Here is an 18,541-nt window from a genome sequence, read left to right on the forward strand (position 1 = left end):
GATAGTTGTTGTGTTTTTCAACCTTGGGTCATATCTACCTCCTGGCAAAGTGGGAGGTAGACAGAAAACCTTTTTGGAGAGGAAGGGAAATGGAATAAGGTCATTAAGTCTCTTTATGCACCTTCTTAAAGGGTATTCTTCAGTCTTGGTTGGGAAAATTTGGAATTCAAAGGATGCTACTGTAAAGTTTAAGTAGTACCACTTCAAGACTGGGGGCGTAGCTGTAGCCCAGTGGTAGGGACTTAGGGACTTGCCTAGCCTGCACCAAGGCCCTGGTCTTTGTCCTCAGCCTCACTGGGGAAAAAAAAAAAATTTTTTTTTTTTTTTTTTTTTAAGAAAAAGGTATCCCTGTGTAATCACTACCCAAAGAACCAGAGGAACCTGCCTAAACCAGGGTGTTCCCCATCTGTGGTTACAAGTAGAGCCACACCCAATAGGTGCTAGGGCTTAGGCCTTTGTCCTGAAGGACATCTAACATCTCCTTTATCAAGGGGGGAATCTGAGTGGTGTCACCCTTTGATTTTTTTTTTTTCTTTGTCCTTCCTCTAAGCAATAGGGCTTCAGCCTTCCCCTTTGTCCTTATGATTCATACATTCAGCCTTGTGGTTCTCCTCCCTGCCCATGTACTGAGTCATATTAAGCTGAATACTTGGTGGGACAGTAGTACATACTGTTTGATAGGTTTTAGACACTGTGTGTGTTTAACTAATCCTCACAAAGGCCCTGTAAGATAGGTAATAGCCTCCATTTTGTGAGAGGGATCTAAAATATAAAGTGATTTGTCCGAGAGTCCAGAACTATTGAGTGGCAGAACTGGAATTCGGGTGTAGTCTGTGTTAACTCTAGAAGCCGTGCTTGCTGTCCTGACTGGACTGAAGTGTGGGGTCAGAAGGGCTGTGAAGAGTACCTCTGGGGGCGGGGGCTGGGGCTCAGTGACAGCACTTGCCTCGCACATACCAGGCACTGGGTGCAATCCTCAGCACCACATAAAAATAAAATAATGATACTGTGTCCATCTATAACAAAAAAAAAGTACCCCTGAACACCCTTTGTACCCTATCCCATCCTTGAGCTTTCTGCCTAGCTTTGTCTCTCTAAAACTCTGTGATTTTAAATGGGTCTGAAGTAAACCTACCTGCCTTTTCCTGAAATCCCTATCTGCTTGCAGTGTTCATTCACTCAGAGCCTAAGTTCTTACAGGGATGTGGGATAAATTCTCCAATAAGTTGGCAGGTCACTTCTTAAATACTGCTCATAAGAGACTGAGGATATGGCTCACTGGTGGAATGCTCGCCTATCATGCATAAAAGCTTGGGTCCAATCCCCAGTACCTCCACACAGGAAAAACAAACAAAAAGTATTGCTCATACTGAGGAACTACAGGGGTCCTGAGGAAGCTATATATTCCCTATGGATTTTTTCTTTCTGTTTATCCCTGATTGGCTTAGGTGCATTCTGGTTTCAGCTCTAATAGTCATCCATGGATAGTGGATAATGTAATTTTCTTTTTTTTTTTTTTTTTAAGTATTTTTCAGTTGTAGTTGGATACAATACCTTCATTTTATATATTTATTTTTTATGTGGTGCTGAAGATAGAACCCAGGGCCTTGCCCGTGCTAGGCAAGTGCTCTACTGCTGAGCCTCAACCCCAGCCTAATTTTCTTGATATCATTAGCAAGCACCTTTTTTTTTTTTCCTTCACCTACAATGTTAAATCAATCAGATTCTGGTCCAGTTTTCAGAGTCCCTCTCTGCTCTCCAGGGTTTATATTTAATATGATAATTAAGGCCTCATGAACCTTATTCACTAAACTTAGTAATATCATGAATACAATTTCATCACCTTCTTGACTATTCATGATCCTTCCAATTCCTAGATTCAGTCAAGTCCTATTCCTTCCCAGCCCTCATGCAGATTTGGTTGGTTGGTTGGTTTTTGGTACTGAGGACTGAACCGAGGTCCACCTTACCACTGAGCTACATCCCCATCGATTTTTTATTTTGAGACAGGGTCTCACTAAGTTGCTTAAGTCCTTGCCTAGTTGCTAAGGCTGACTCCAACTTGGGATCCTCCTGTCTCAGTCTACTGAGTCACTGCAGTCACAGGCCAGCACCTCCTGGTGACAGTACTCTTTTTGGATAGTGGGGAGCCTTGATTTCCTGACTCCTACTGAAACCCCCTGTACTCAGCCAAGATTCACTTGTATTCCAGAGTAGATAGCTTAGAGGTTCTGAGTGCCTTTTTTCCGCAAGAAAAGTGAGTTTTTGAGGAAAATTTGATAGTTCTTCCTAGAGTAGCTACTTGGAAGAAAAAGATGGAATTGTTTCCTTACTTTATTATAGAAAAATTAATTCTGGGTTCCTGGAAGATTTAAATTGAAGAGAATGAAGCCATAAGAGAAAACCGTAAGAAGATGTAGAGTTTAAAATACACAGTGGGAGGAAAACGACAGTAAAAACACAGGGTGGGAGGATGTTTGTAACAACATGAGTTAATTTCCTTCAAGAATTTTTAGAACTTGGCACTTAAGAAAGAAAGCTAAGATGAGGGTGTAGTTTGATGGTAGAATGCCTACCTAGCATGTGCGAGGCCCTGGCTTTTATCCCCAGCCCTGCAGAAGCAAAACAGTGCAGGGGTGTGCACCTGTGATCTCCACTACTCAGGACAATTAGGCAGGATTGAGAGTTCAAGGCCAGCTTGGGCAATAGCAGACCGAGTCTCAAAAAGGCCTGAGGATGAGGCTCAGTGGTAGAGCATTTGCCTTGTTAGTGTAAAGCCCTGGGTTTGATCCTGTAAAAGCAAACGAAAAGATGAAATTTAAATACCTGGGGCCAGGTACAGTGGCACAAACCTATAATCCCAGCAACTCTGGAGACAGGCAGGAGGATCACAGGTTCAAAGCCAGCCTCAGCAATTTAGGCCCAAGCAACTTACACCTTGTCTCAAAAAAATAAGGGGGGGGGGGGGGCAGGTGGTGGTGGCTAAAGCTCAGGAAATAATGCCAAGAATTAAATGGAATAGCATTAAATTAAAAATCTTCTGCACAGCAAAAGAAACAATAAGAATATGAAGAGAGAACCTACAGAATGGGAGAAAAATCTTTGCTAGCTCCCCTTCTGATAATAGGATTAATACCTAGAATATATAAAGAATGCAAAAAAACCACACCAAAAAAAATCAACCTAGTTAATAAATGGGCAAATGATTTAAACAGACACTTCTGAAAAGAAGAAATATATAAGTGAAGAAGTGTTCAACATCATTAACAATTAGGGAAATGCAAATCAAAACTACACGGATTTCATCTCACACCAAACAGAATGGCAGTCATCAAAAATACAAATAACATGGGCTGGGGTTGTGGCTCAGCGGTAGAGTGCTCGTCTAGCACGTGCGAGGCCCTGGGTTCGATCCTCAGCACCACATAAAAATAAATTAACAAAATAAAGGTATTGTGCACAACTAAAAAATAAATATTTGAAAAAATTACAAATAATAGACCAGGCATGGTAACACACCTGTATAATTCCAGCAGCTTGGGAAACTGAGGCAGGATTGCAAGTTCAAAGTCAGCCTCAGCAATTTGGCAAAACCCTCACTAAAAATGGAAAAAAAAAGTGGGGGGAGGGGATGGGGATGCAGCTCAGTGGTTGAGTGCCCCTGGGTTTGATCCCCAGTACCAAAAATAAGAATTTTTAAAAAGGGGGGCTGATGTAGCTCAGTGGGTAAACACCGCTGGGTTCAATCCCTGGTACAAAAAAATAAATATTGGAGAGGATGTGGAGAAAAAGGAACAGTCTTACATTGTTAGTGTGATTGTAAATTAGTACAACCACTATGGAAATCAGTAAGGAGACTCCTCAAAAGACTAGGCATGGAAACACCACATGACCCAGCTGTAACACTCCTCAGTATTTACCTAAATAATTAAAATCTTCGTACTACAGTGTCACATGCATACCCGTGTCTGTAGTAACAGTTCACAATAGCCAAACTGGGGCCAGCCTAAGTGTCCCATCAGTAGATGAATGGATAAGGTGTCTAGACACGATGGAGAGTATATATACACAATGGATTTTTTTTTTTTTTACTTAAGAGAAATAAAATTATGTCATTTTCAGGAAAATTGGGTAGAACTAGACACATTAAGTGAAATAACTCAAACTTAGAAGGTCAAGGGTCTTTTGTTTTCATCTATGTGGAAGCTAGAAAGAGAAAAAAGGAAAAGAAAGGTGGGGGGGTGGGAGCCCATGAAAATCAAAGTGAAATCAGGAGAGGAACCAAGGTTGGGAGGCAGGGAGGGAGAGGAGTGCCGGGGAGTTACACCGGCCAAATTAGATTGTGTTGACTGCATCTATGACTATGTAACAAATCCCATCACTTCACCCATAGAAAATGTGGAGGGCTGGATTTGTGGCTCCGTGGTAGAGTGCTTGCCTATCACGCGGGGAGGCACTTTATTTTGTTTTATTAATTTTTATGTGGTGCTGAGGACCTCAGCACCACATAAAAATTAATAAAATAACAGCACCACATAAAAATTAATAAAATAAAGGCATTGTGTCCATCTACAACTAAATTTTTTTAAAAAAAATTTAAATGGGGAAAAGGGGGCATTGGGGATGTAACTCAGTGGTAAATCACCCCTGGGGTTAAATCTTCAGTACCAATAAATAAATCAGGCTGGGGTTGTACCTCAGAAGAGAGTGCTTTCTTATTTAAGCATGCAGTAGGCTCTGCACCACAGCAAAATAGGCAAAGGGAGCAGGTGTGGTGGCGTAGTGGCACATACCTGTAATCCCAAAGGCTAGGGAGGCTGAGGCAGGAGGATTGCAAGTTCAAAGCCAGCCTCAGCAACTTGGTGAGGCCCTAAGCAACTCAGTGAGATCCTGTCTCTAAATAAAATATTAAAAAGGGCTGGGGATGTGGCTCAGTGGTTAAGCACCCCTGGGTTCAATCCCTGGTACAAAAAAAAAAAAAAAATGGGCAAAGGGTATAAATAGCTGGAGGGTGGGGTGAGAAATAATGACTAAAACATGAGGAGATCTGTAATGGTAATAAAAACCTGATTTGGTGAACACATGTGGAAATGGACCCTCAAGCACATGGTGTGAATGTGAATAAACTACTTACAAGGCAATTTGACTTAGCCTAGGTACTTACCTGTGCCACTGGTTATGAATGTATGAAATGTATGTATGGGAATATCTCTTCCAGCATTGTTTGCTAGAGCAAATATTACCTCAACAAGGTTCTGATTAAATATATACAGGGAATATGCCAGGCATGGTGGTGCATGTCTAATCCCAGGAACTCGGGAGATTCAGGCGGAGAATCACAAGCTTGAAACCAGTCTCAGCAACTTAGGCCCTGTCTTTCAAAAAAAAAAAAGAATAGGGTTGAGGCTGTAACTTAGTGGTAAAATACCCCTGGGTTTAATTCCCCCAGTACTGCCAAAACTTTTTAAAAATTAAAAGTTGTGCATGTGTGTAATCGCCAAAGAAAATGAGACAATTCCAAATCATTGATATGACTAGTTCTCAAGTGGAAAATTAAAGTGTTTGGATGTCATTGTATGATGGTATTATTATTATTATTATTTTACAATACTAGGGATTAAACCCAGAGGTGTTTAACCACTGAGCATATCCCCAGTCCTTTTTTTTTTTTTTTTTTTAAAGAGAGAGTGAGAGAGATAGAGGTAGAGAGAGAGAGAATTTTTTAATATTTATTTTTTAGTATTTGGCGGACACAACATCTTTGTTTGTATGTGGTGCTGAGGATCGAACCCGGGCCGCACGCATGCCAGGCGAGCGCGCTACCGCTTGAGCCACATCCCAGCCCCTCCCCAGTCATTTTTTATATTTTATTTTGAGATAGAGTCTTGCTAAATTGCTTAGGGCCTCCCTAAATTGCTGAGACTGACCTTGAACTTATGATCCTCCTGCCTCAGCCTCCCTAGTTGCTGGGATTACAGGCATGCACCACCGAACCCAGCATGCTCAACACATATTCTTTAGTATACATAGAATAATGCATAAGAAACTGGTAATGACTGGATGTGATAGATGCCTGCAACCTCAACTATCTGAGAGGCAAAGACAGGAGGATTGCAAATTCAAGGCCAGCCCGGGAAACTTAGGGAGATTCCGTCTCAAAATGTAAAAGAGCTGAGGGTGTAGCTCGGTGGTAGATCATTTGCCTAGGATGTGCACAGTTCTGGATTCAATTCCAAATACTGCAGGGGTTAGGGGGAAATACTGGCACCAGGTGGAGTGACATCTCCTGCAATCTCTGAGATGGGGGGGTCACAAATTCAATGTCAGCCTGTGCAGTTCAGCAAGATGCCCCTATATCAAAATAAGATTTTTGGGCGGGCACCGTGGCTCATGCCTGTAATTCATTGCAACTCACTAGGGAGGCTGAGACAGAAGGACTGCAAGTTCAAAGCCAGCCTCAGGAATGGTGTGCTGCTAAGCAGCTCAGTGAGATCGTGTCTCTAAATAAAACACAAAATAAGGCTGGGGATGTGGTTCAGTGGCTGAGCCCCCGAGTTCAATCCCCAATACCACACATACAAAAAAAGATATTTATGTTTAGTGGTACCAGGGATTAAGGCCATGGGCATTCTACCACTGAGCTACATTCCCAGCACTTTTTATTTTGAGACAAGGTCTTGTTGAATTATCCAATCTGATCTCAAACTTGTGGTTCTCCCACCTTAGTCTCCCACATTTCTAGATTACAGAAGTGTTCCACTGTGCCCAGGTCAAAATAGAATATTAAGAGGGATGGGTATAGGCCAGATGCAGTGGCACACGCCTGTAATTCCAGCAGTTCAGAAGGCTGAGAGAGGAATATCTCGAGTTCACAGCCAGCCTCAGCAATGGCGAGGTGCTAAGCAACTCAGTGAGACCCTGTCTCTAAGTAAAATATAAAATAGGGCTGGGGATGTGGCTCAGTGGTTGAGAGCCCCTGAGTTCATCCCCAGCCCCCCACCCCCGCAAAAAAAAAAAAAAAGGAAACAAAATTGGGCTGAGGATGTGGCTCAGTGGTTGAGTGCTCCTGAGTTCAATTCCCAGTACACCCCAAAAAGTAGGGGGGGCACTGGGTATGTACTTTAGTGGTAAAGCAGGTATCTAGCATGTACAAGCCCTTGAGATCCATCTCCCGAAGCACAGAAAGAAATCTCCAGAAACACAGAAACAAGGAGAGAGAGAGGAAGAATAAGATAGGAAGGGAAGGGGGGGATGGTGGGAGGGAAAGACAAACTGGGAATGGTGAGTGGTGATTGTCTCAGTAGGCTCCAGTTTACTGTACCTTTCAAATTTTGTACTATGTGCATTTATTAATCAAAATAACTCAAGGTTGCTGGGCATGGTGGCGCACACCCATAATCCAGCAGCTGGGGAGGCTGAGGCAGGAGGATGGCAAGTTTAAAGCCAGCCTCAGCAACTTAGTGAGGCCCTAAGGAATTTAGCAGGATCATGTCTCAAAATAAAATATAAAAAGGGCTTGGGATGTGGCTCAGTGGTCAAGTGCACCCATACCCATAAATGAATAAATAAATAATGATTTAAAATTAAGCAAAAACATCGAAAAGCATGCATTTGGCCAGGTGTGATTTCCCTCTTGACCAATAAATGTATTGCTTTCCTATCTTCTTTCTTCAGGTATCTTCTCAATACAATTGTGAATTCTTCCAGGATGCATACCTCAGTGTTCAATAAATATTAGGTTGAAAAAAGCCCTCTGGGGTACTCCATCTCACAGAAATTCTTCGCGTTCTTCTCTGGACCTTTCTACCACAGTCATTATTCAGATCCCTTTTGTATCTTGAATCCAGACATCACGCTCATTACAAATAACTGTTGAGTGGGACTGACCGGGTAGGAGAGGCTAGGAGTGCGTCTGCACACAAGAGCTGGAATGTTGTGCTTGCCGACTCCATTTGGGGATGATGTTTTCTCTGATCCTGTTCCAATGCATCTGGAATCTGGGTTAAGGGAGGCGGTCCCTTTAAGAACTGGTGCAGCAGCCGGCCCCACCCTCTAAAGGGATCAGCTGAATCCGAGTCACATGACTTTCCAGTGTCTTCCACCAACTGAATTTGCTGCCACCTGCATGTGCGGCTGTGGGGAGCCCCACTGGGGTTGGGGTCCCCATGCCCCCAGCTCCCTGCTTCTCTTGAGTCTCCTGTGCACAGCTCCGCTTGGCCTTCTGGGAGGGGAGACCCGCCAGGTGAGGACTTGGGGACTAGAGCAATGGAGGTGTCAGGAAATGCTGCCTTTCCAGGGTGGCTGGAGTGTGGGGCACCCAAGGGGTGGAGAGTGACTGCAGAGAGAAGTGTTCTTGAGCCTGGAGGAGGTGGGGGCATCCCTGGCTCATGGGAAAGGACTGTGGAGTGGGTGGAGGGGTAGCCCAGGTCCAGGAAGTGTGGGATTTCTGTATTCCTCGGCTGGGCCCTGCCCTCCTCCCGTCGGGTCTTGCTCAGCCTGCTCTGCCCTCTCTCCACGGTTCCCTGGGCTCACGTCCATTCCTCTCCTAGGCTCTCACTGCCCGTGATTTCCCCAGAATTGTCCTCCAAGCCCCTCTCCCCTCCCTCAAGTTTGTCTTTGCCTGAGTCTCTCCCTGGTCTGTCCCCTCCACCCTCCCCTCCTCCAATTTCCAGGTGTCTCTGGAGGTCATCCCCTGCTGGCCAGGCCTCCCCCAGAGCCTGCTTCACATCCGGGCAGTGGGCGCCAACTCCACCCTGCACTATGTGTGGAGCAGCCTCGGGCCTCCAGCAGTGGTGCTGGTGGCCACCAACACCCCCCACAGTGTCCTTAACGTCAGCTGGAGTCGCCTGCTGTCCCCTGAGCCTGATGGGGGCCTGAGGGTTCTCCCGGAGGACAGCGTCCAGTTTTCTTCTGCCCTTATCTTCACCAGGGTGAGGAGGTGGGGGAGACCGAGGTGAAGGGCACAGAGGAGGGGGCTCCTCCCAACTAGAGGAAGGGATTGAGGACTGGGGACAGGCTCTGCCATGGGAGCTTGGGGGTGGGTATGGATCGGGACAGGTGACTTAGGAGAAAGCTAGACTGTGGCGAACCCAGCTCCACCACCCACCCCCAGCTGCTCGAGTTCGACGGCACCAACACGTTGGATGTGGCGGCAGAGCCCCTGGGAAAACCGTATCCTCCGTACTCCTTGGCCGAGTTCTCCTGGAACAACATCACTGACTCACTGGATCCTGCCAGCCTGAGTGCCACATTCCAAGGCCACCCTGTGAACGACCCTACCGGGGCTTTTGCCAATGGCAGTCTGGCCTTCAAGGTAAGGGTGTGAGGAAAGAGAAGGAACTCGGAGGACTGGTTTATGAGGTGAGAGTTCGTGATGGGGAAACCCTTAAGCACAAGTATGGGGCCATCGTCCCACCCCTCTATCCCTCCCCTTTCCTAGGTCCAGGCCTTTTCCAGCTCTGGACGACCTGCCCAACCCCCTCGCCTCCTGCACACTGCAGACACCTGCCAGCTAGAAGTAGCCCTGGTTGGGGCTTCTCCCCGAGGAAACCACTCCCTGTTTGGGCTGGAAGTAGTCACTGTGGGGCAGAGGCCCGAGTGTCCCTCAATGCGGGAGCAGCACTCCATCGACGATGAATACGCACCTGCTGTCTTCCAGGTCAGACTTCCAAGGAAGAGGCAGTTGGGTGGGAACGTAGGCAGGACCCTGTGAGGACCTCAGAGTTGTTCAACTATTTATCAGTTGGCAACTTTCTCTGGAGGCTTTAAGTACTGGGCACTTTGAATCCTCCTCAGTCTCTACCCTCAAGGGGGACAGCCAAAAGGTAGTGCAGTGTGACTCAAGCTCTCCAGACGGCCTGGGGTTGCAGGGGAGGGAGCTTGGTGCCGATCTGCAGGGCCGGAACAGGACCCGGTGCTCATCCAGCCAAGTCCCCTTCAGAAGAGAGACCAGGGCTCTGGTGCAGACAGCCTGTCAGTTCTAGAACCGAGCCCAGGACTCGGGATTCTGCTGCTCTTAGCACGCTCTTTGCTAGTGACAGATGGAGACTGAGAGAGGCAGGGAGGACAAGGGTCCGTCTGGCACAGGCCTCCTCTTCACCCTGCCTTGCTTGCCCTTCTCCTCAGGTGGACCAGCTGCTGTGGGGCTCCCTCCCGTCTGGCTTCATGCAGTGGCGACCAGTGGCTTTCTCCCAGAAGCAGAGGAGCCGAGAGTCAGCCCTGCCCTGCCAGGCTTCTCCTCTTCGCCCCAGCTTGGTGTACTCCCTTCCCCAGTCACCCATTGTCCAAGCCTTCTTCGGGTCGCAGAGCAACTTCTGTTCCTTCAACCTGACATTTGGGGCTCCCACGGGCCCTGGCTACTGGGACCAACACTACCTGAGCTGGTGAGAGCGCGAACTGGGACTGCGGGGGCGGGGGTGTTGAAGTGGAGGAGGGCTGCCTCCCAGCCTGGCCTCCTCACCCACGAACTTCTCTCTCACTCTCTTGCTCTAGGTCAATGCTTCTGGGTATGGGCTCCCCTCCTGTGGATGCCCTGTCCCCGCTAATCCTAGGAATCGTGGCAGTGGCCCTGGGTGCTCCAGGGCTCTTGTTGCTGGGGGGAGGTCTCATCCTGCTGCTGCGCCACAAACAGCACTCAGAGTACCAGTCCATAAATTGAGACTCACTGTCTGGAGGGAAGGACCCTCCTGGACCTGCCTTGCTGTGCCTCCTCAGACTGCTGGCGGTTGGAGGGCCAATGTTCCAGCTGGCCCGTCCCCTCCCATGGCACTTTTCTGCAGAACTTCAGAAACGAACCTCCACTTCCTGGGATTGGAGTCAGTGTTATTTCTAAAAGGTCCCCTTGGTGGTGTTTACTTGTGTCATTCCTACTTCTTGGTTGACACTCAAAGTTTTGTTAAACTAAGAGTGACCCTGGAGGGTACGAAATAAGACTTATCTTTTTCTACAAGGTTCCAGTCTCTCAGCATGTTGATATTGTGGGGTTCACTTGGGGCTGGTTTCAGGGAGTGGGAGGGCTAAGAGATGGGTTTGGAAGATAACTTTATTTGAGACCCCATTTCCACCAGACCTGGTTCTCTCCCTCCATGTGGAACCACAGCTTCTGCCAGCTGCGTACCAGGTGGACCCAGAAGGTTTCTGGTGCTGTCTGAATCAAATAAGGAAGGGATACCTGGGATTGGGCAGGGGAGGGACAAACAGGAAGAAAGAGCCAATGCAGGGGTGGTAATTTATTCTCTCTCTCTCTCTCTCTCTGTCTCTCACACACACATAAACAAACACTTGCACTGGGTTAACATTAACCATTGTGCCTTCCAACCACTCCCCGGCCACCACACATGTGGGTACACACACCCCTCTTGGGAGCCAGATTTCCCTGACCCCTCTTCCCATGGGAAGTGTGACATCTGGAATGTTTGGAGGTGTACATAGGTTGTAAGGGAGGAGGCAGTAGCTCTGCATGGGGGCGGCTAGAATAGTCTTGAGACTAACAAGCCTTTAAGACCAGTCCCAAACCCAGGACCCCAAGAATTTCACCAAATGTGAAAGTCCTCATTTGATCTGATGCAGCCTCTTCCTTGGGCACAGCAGTTTCTCCATTCTCCTTAAGTTCCTCTGATGGTCCAGCTGGCACAGAAAGAGTCCGGGTTTGGCTCTGGCTCTGCCTCCTGCCTCACAGAGCTGGGGAGCGGGACAGAGTCCAGCCTTAGGGAGCCCTAATGGCAGTAGGAGATTGTTCAGGAAGGAACCATGCCTCTGGACCATGTGTCCTCAGCATCCTCAAGGGACAAGGCTGTCCACCTCTTTCCCTGAAAGAAAAGTCCCTCCTTTATGGTGGTGCCAAGCCTCAGAGGTGAAGGACAACAGCAGCTAAGAGGGAGCAAGGGTCAATCCAGGCCGTGATGGAATGATATCCCTACGGGGCAGCAGGTCCCAGGGCTGGGGACAAAGCCCAGGCCCGTAGCTCGGTTCAGAAAAGCATGCGAGCCCACGGCGAGGCCTGCTCGCTCAGCCCCAGGGCCGTGGCCTGTAGTCGGAGACGGAGCGGGCGTGGTCGGGGTAGTCCAGGCGGCTCTCGGAGGCAGTGAGCATGCGCTCTGGCTCCACCACGAACATGTAGTAGAGGTTCCACACCAGCATGGCCAGCAGCGGCAGGAACGTCAGGCCGTAGCCGAAGCCTCGGAAGGAGCGGCCCACGGCGAAGGTCAGCCAGTATATCAGCCTGCAGGGGGATGGCAAGGGTCTGGCATGTCAGCCAGGTGGCAATAGCTGACATCGGAAGACTAGAGGGAGAAGGCAGGTGGGGGTTTTCTGCCAGGAACAGGGCTAATTCAAGTGCACTATTTAATTTTGATTTCCTGCATCCCTCTGAGTTGCTTTCAGTTACTTTCCAAATTTCAATAAAAATTTTTGAGTGGGCAATATACATTCACATGGTTCAAGATTCAATGAGTCACTTAGGGAGGCACCAAGCAACTCCGTGAGACCCTGTCTTTAACTAAAACACAAAAAAGGGCTGAGGATGTGGCTCCCTGGTTGAGTGCCTGTGGGTTCAATCCCCAGTACCAAAAAAAAAAAAAAAAAATTCAATGGTTCCCATCCTATTTTCCTCCCTGACTCCCACCCTAAGTATCCAATTAATTATGGCTTCTTGTGCACTGAGTGATTTTTATACACATACAACAGAAAGTTTGTATGTAGTGCTGGGATTCAAACTCAGAACCCTGTGTGTACTACACAAGCACTTTACAGCCCAAGTCTGAACAAAAAGTTCTCTTTTTCCTTTTTTTTTTTTTTTTGTAATAGGAATTGAACCCAGGGGTGCTTTACCACTGAGCTACATCCCTAGCACTGTTTTGTTTTCATTTTGAGATTGGGTCTTAGTTGCTTAGGCCCTCACTAAATTGCTGAGGCTGGTCTTGAGCTTGTGATCTTCTGACCTCAGCCTCCTGAGCCTCTGGAATTACAGGTGTGCGCCCACCTGTAAGATTGCTAGTATGTTGATTTTTCTCCTTTTATATATCTTGGGGATCATTTTATATCAGTATATAAACAGTTTCCTCATTCTTTTACAGCTGCAGTGTGTTTGATTGTATTTATCCTTTTGCAGATGAAGCAACTAAGATTCCCCAGGGCTCCAAGTTAACAGCTGGGAAATAGCAAAGCTATGATCTGAACCTAAGGCTGTTTATTACTTCCTCGTCCAATGTGTTAGAGAAGCAAAAGAGGACAATAAGGAAGGGCTTGAAGTCAAGAGGGATAGATCATTCACAACAAAATTTGCCCTCTTGGAATATCCACTCAAAATACACACTTTCTCAGCTGGGCATGGTGGTACATGCCTGTAATCCCAGTGGCTTGGGAGGCTGAGGCTAGGAGGATTGGGAGTTCAAAGCCAGCCTCAGCAACTTAGCCAGACTCTGAGCAACTTAGTGAGACCCTGTCTCAAAATAAAATATTAAAAAAGAAAATTGCGGGGAATGTGGCTCAGTGGTTAAGCACCTCTGGATTTGATCCCCAGTACAAAAAACAAAACAAAGAACAAACAAACAAGTGAAAAAAGCACTTCCTCAATTGGGTAGGAAAGAACAACTTCCTCTTAATGTGTGAAGAATGATGTATTTCAAAATTTACACGTTCTTGTTCCTTTTAAGTAAAAAGGAAAGAAGATGATTCCCATCTACTACACTAGGAGGCAGCTGGCATTAGACTTCACATTTAGCGAGTCCGAACCAAGCTCCAGATTGTTTCAAGCTCTCTACATGAATTCATTTAATCCTCACAATCCCATTTTCTAGATGATGAAACTGAGATACAAGATGCTTAAAGAACTTTCTCATAATAGAAAAGGATGCACTCTGGATGGAAGAGGAAAAGGGCCAGGATCCTAGTCCTGCGCTGTTCTAACCAACTTGAGCAACTCTTTTCCTGCGATCTGTTTGTGATTTCCTCTCTGTAGAATGGGAAGCCTGGACCACACAATGACTTACTTTTCATTTAGTTTCCTGATGATTCTTACTGCTTAAGCCAACTTCCTTTTTTTTTCCCCTTTGGTACCAGTGATTGAACCCAGCAGGGCTTAGCCCCTGAGCCACATCCCCAGCCCTATTTTGAATTTTATTTAGAGACAGGGTCTCACTGAGTGCTTAGCACCTGGCTTTTGCTGGGACTGGCTTTGAACTTGCAGTCCTTCTGCCTCAGCCTCCTGAGCTGCTGGGATTACAGGCCCTTCTTATTTTTATTTATTATTATTATTATTATTATTATTATTATTATTATTATTATTATTTTGAGACAGGGCCTTGCTAAATTGCTGAGGCTGGCTTTGAACTTGTAATCCTCCTCCTCAGCCTCCTGAGCTGCTGGGATAACAGGTGTGCACCACCGTGCCCAGCCTAAACCAGTTTCTGAGACCAGTATTCCCAAGGGTCAGAGATGGGAAGTTGAGTTACATGAGAGGGAATATATTTATCTTAGGGAAATCTACTGGGAGAAAATGCAAGGCTGCATGAGGGTCAGGAGGCTGGTGGGACAGCTGAACGCCAGCCGACAATCAGAAGTGGCGAGAAGACTGGGGCTGGGGCTGGGGCTCAGTGGCGGGGCGCTTGCCTCGCACACGTGAAGCACTGGGTTCAATCCTCACCACCACACACAAAAAATAAATAAAATAAAGGTACTGTGTCCATCTACAACTGAAAAGAAGAAGAAGTGGTGAGAAGACTAATTTTAGCTCAACAGGAAGACTATTTTAGCAGTTTCAGCTACCGGGCATCCTGTCTTGAAAGCAGCAGAAGAGATGTATCAGGAGAGGATGTCATGACTTTCATTTGGGTTCAGAAATTCAAAGGTGCCTTCTGGGTTAACAGGAGTTCACGTGGAAACATCCTCAGGACTGGGGGAGTAGCTCAGTAGTAGAGTGTTTAATCGCTAGGACAATAACAACAAAAACACCCTTAAGGATTTCAAGTGACTGCAACTCTGAATGAAATTCAGGGTAACGAGGCTGCGTGAAAGTTCGCGTGGCCTCACTTTTTATGAAAAGGACAAATTGTACCTTTGACCAAGGTCCCTCCTCATTGATAAGCAGGAGAATTTCCTGCCCAGAGAGAAGGATCCAGGTCAGTGAAGGGAACAGGGTCATTCGGAGACAGTGGGAGGAATTGAGAGCTATTGTTAAATATTGGAATTTGTCCTGGACAATTTTGGAGGTCACACTCAGGGCAGAAGTTTTTGGCACAGCACTGTATAAAGAACTTTCTAACAATTAGGACCTTTAAAAATGGAAACAGATTGCTTTAAAAAGAATTGAGCATTTGGTGTTCCACTCGAGGCTAAAGATTTAAGCTGCCTGACTGGAGTGCCACAGCAGAGTCCTGGAGTGGCTGCACTGGTCTAACCAACACCCGAGGCTGGGCATGGTGGTGAGCGCCCACTGCTCAGGAGGCTGAACCAGGAGGATCATGATTTCAAGGCCAGCCTGGGCAATTTAGTAAGACCTTGTCTCAAAATAAAAAAATAAAAAATAAAAAGGGCTGGGGGTAGAGCTCAATGGTAAAGCACTTGCTTAGCATGTGGGATGCCCTGGGTTCAATCCGTACTACCACAAATAAAGAAAATTAGGCAGAGCATGGTGGCATACGCCTCTACTCCCAGAGGATCTTCCAGTGGGAGGCTAAGGCAGGAGGATCGCAAGTTCAAAGCCAGCTCCAGCAATTTATCGAGGCCCTAAGCAACTTAGGGAGACCCCATCTCACAAAATATAAAAAGGACAGGAGATGTGGCTCAATGGTTAAGCACCCCTGGGTTCAATCCCCAGTACCAATAAATAATAAATTAATTAAATAATTTAATTTAATGTGTTTAAGTCCACTTAAAAAGAGAGAAAAAGTGATTCATCTCTCCAGGGTGTACATCTGGGCTGCTATAGAATCCAGGAAGCCCGTGACCCTAGCTTTCCAGACAGACATTCGGTGCCTGGCTCTTGTAGCACCCTCCCCCCCGCAAGCTCACCCCTACTCACCGGGAGATGGCAAAGAGACCAGTGAGCAGAGGGAGCAGCTTGAGGGTGTCCTGGGGCAGGTAGGTGGACAGCACGGCCAGGTTGAAGAAGTACAGGATGAAGAGCTGGACGGACTGGGCCACGTACCGCCGGTGGATCTCCACCTCTCGCCTGGGCTCTCCAAAGGGCCGGAGGGCGGAAAAGCACAACAGGCTCAGCCCGTACACCAGGAGCCCTGGGTGGGTGGGGAAGCACACGGGGCAGAGTGGGCAGGAGGAAGGAGCTAAAGGCGGGAAGGCTCATAGGAGAGGGCTCAGGGGCCTGGGCTCTGCACAGTGGGAGAGGTGAAAGGAGGAGGACGTACAGAACAGCAGGTATGGAAGGCTGAGGGTGGAGCCCACCTATGGTCCCCACTACTCAGGAGGCTGAGCCAGGAGGATCGTGATTTCAGGCTGAATGAAGGGAAACCCTCCTCCCAAGCCAGGCAGGCTCTTCCCCCTCAAGTCCACTTCCTGGATGTCCCTTGTCCCAGGGCCCCGACTCACCCAGCACAATGGGGAAGGTGGCAAAGACCCCGCAGCGCAGTGTGTAGACCAGGCGGGAACTCAGGGTGGGCAGCCGTGGGGCATCAAAGGGCAGGAAGGCATAGGCCCCATACAGAAGGCAGGGGAAGAGGATGAGGGCCGCTCCCACGGAGGCCACCGCCCTTATCCCCTCGCGGCCTCCACAGCTCCCGCAGCCCCCACAGGATCGGCCAGGCGGCCTCACAATGGCCTCAGCCCACTTTCGCTCAAGGGGCTCTGGATGGGTGGCCCGGGTGGGCAGGAAGGCCTGGCGCTTGCCCTCGCTCGCCTCACAGTGCACAATGAGGTCCTCCTGGGGCCGCTTCTCAATGCACTGTAAGTCGATGGGCACAAAGGCCCGGGCCGCCTTTTCAGGGAGCAGGTTGGCGTCATCGTCAGGTGGCTCCTCTGGCTTGGTAAGTGGCTCTGACTCCAGAGGCTCTGGTTCGATGACCTTCCAGCCAGGGGGATCCGGGAACGGGGCACTGGGCTGGGGTTCAGTCCCCCAGGGCAAGGTGGCAGCCTCACTTACTGTACTGTCTAGACCATCTTCAGTTCCATCTCTGGCCATGGGAGAGCCAACTGCAGACTCGGCTCTGAGGGACTCAGCTCCAGGGGACTCTGTTCCACATTCCCCTTCTGGCTGCCGGCCATTGGGGACCAAAGCCTGAGGTGGGCTCTTGGGCGTCTCAGGCCCCTTCAATTCCAGCAGGGACAGGGTCTCAGGTTCTGCCATCCTGGGGCCTCAGTTCTGGGGTCTACCACAAGATCATCCTGGAGGGAGCAGAGGAAAGCTCTGTCAGAAGGCCCTGTCCTCTAGACAGTGTCAGATCTGGAGCTTTCCCGGGCAGCTGGCCTCTCGGACTCTGGCCCCTTCTGGGACTTAGGGAAAACTCAGTGCGGAGGAAGGTGTTGAAACAAGAGGGAGGTGGAAGGGTAGTGAGCAGCTGAAATGGAGACACCCTTTCAACATCAAATGTCATCCAGCAGGACTGGGTGAGTCAGGGGGCACAGGCCCTGGCAGCTGTGACCTTAGCTCCACCCACGCCTTCTACCCCCTCCACCACAATCCCTGGAGTCATGGCCACCCTAGTGCAGGAACACCAGGAAGAGGCGGAGTTGCGAACTTTGCAAGAGTTTCTTTCCCACCAAGGATCTTCCCCCAAACGGAGAGGCTGCCCCTCCACCATCCCACCTCCCCTTCTCCCTGCAGATCCCTGCCCGGAACCCTCCTGATACCTGATACCAGTGACTTGCTGACAAATCTGGCCTGAGAAGTGGCAGTAGCAGGGCACTGAGTCCTTTCATCTCCAACCTAGGTGTTGGTCAATTTCCAAACTCCTTGCTAGCCCCCCTCGCTGATCCACGTGGCCTGGGTTTATCCATTCTAATGTTTAGGTCTGAACATGGCTGTGTCCCATGTTGCTTTCCTGTCTTTCTCCTTTCCCTACCGCCCACCATCTCACTGTTTCTGGATAAGGCTAAATCCCCTCCCTCACCTCCTCAGGAACCCTCTTGCCCTTGCCCATTGGATCCATAACACCCTCTTACTTTTCATCTGGGAGAGACGGAGGGTCCCCAGCATCCGGGAAAGAGCTGCCCAGCTCTCTGCTGGCTCTGCAAGTATTTCTGTCTCTCCTCCCTTTACCTGTGTCTCCAAACCTGTCTGACCAGAGCAGGTGGGGCCCAGATTAAAGGGGCAGGACACGCCCAGCTAAATCTGCCGACAGAAAAGGCATTAGCGGAAGACGTCATCCTTTCTGAAAATGGGGGTACAGCTGGGCATAGAAGTAAGTGTGTGTTCTAAACACCTGGGGCAGAGGTGTAAGAGCTCCCAGCTCAGGAAAGCAGGAGGTGTATGTGTGTGTGGGAGAATGAATTCATGAACCAAAGCATGCTTGGTGTAGGATATCTAGAAAACAATCTGCACATTTATTCATTCAACAGATGTTTATTAAGCAACTATTATTAGCTATGTACT

General features: G+C 48.3%; 2 protein-coding genes across 3 annotated transcripts; one reads left to right on the top strand and one right to left on the bottom strand.

Annotated features, from left to right (window-relative positions):
* Nucleotides 1-8,070: 8,070 nt before the first annotated feature.
* On the top strand, nucleotides 8,071-10,950 carry Glmp (glycosylated lysosomal membrane protein). Of its 2 annotated transcripts, XM_027920900.3 has the most exons (6): nucleotides 8,071-8,242; nucleotides 8,673-8,930; nucleotides 9,113-9,313; nucleotides 9,440-9,658; nucleotides 10,126-10,382; nucleotides 10,492-10,744. In XM_027920900.3, the coding sequence occupies exons 1-6, from the start codon at nucleotides 8,081-8,083 to the stop codon at nucleotides 10,655-10,657; spliced, it is 1,263 nt and encodes a 420-aa protein (XP_027776701.1). In that variant the 5' UTR covers nucleotides 8,071-8,080; the 3' UTR covers nucleotides 10,658-10,744. The 2 variants fall into 2 exon arrangements, with proteins under 2 accessions (XP_027776701.1, XP_027776702.1); XM_027920901.1 differs by lacking the exon at nucleotides 10,126-10,382 and having other exon boundaries at nucleotides 10,492-10,950.
* Nucleotides 10,951-12,006: 1,056 nt separating this feature from the next.
* Tmem79 (transmembrane protein 79) lies at nucleotides 12,007-17,296 on the bottom strand. Its single transcript, XM_027920902.3, has 3 exons — nucleotides 16,543-17,296; nucleotides 16,019-16,232; nucleotides 12,007-12,220 (listed from the first exon to the last, which is right to left on the bottom strand). The coding sequence occupies exons 1-3, from the start codon at nucleotides 17,294-17,296 to the stop codon at nucleotides 12,007-12,009; spliced, it is 1,182 nt and encodes a 393-aa protein (XP_027776703.1).
* Between the last annotated feature and the right edge of the window lie 1,245 nt (nucleotides 17,297-18,541).

The sequence above is a fragment of the Marmota flaviventris genome, chromosome 10, assembly GCF_047511675.1.
Source record: "Marmota flaviventris isolate mMarFla1 chromosome 10, mMarFla1.hap1, whole genome shotgun sequence".
NCBI classification, from domain to species: Eukaryota; Metazoa; Chordata; class Mammalia; order Rodentia; family Sciuridae; genus Marmota; species Marmota flaviventris.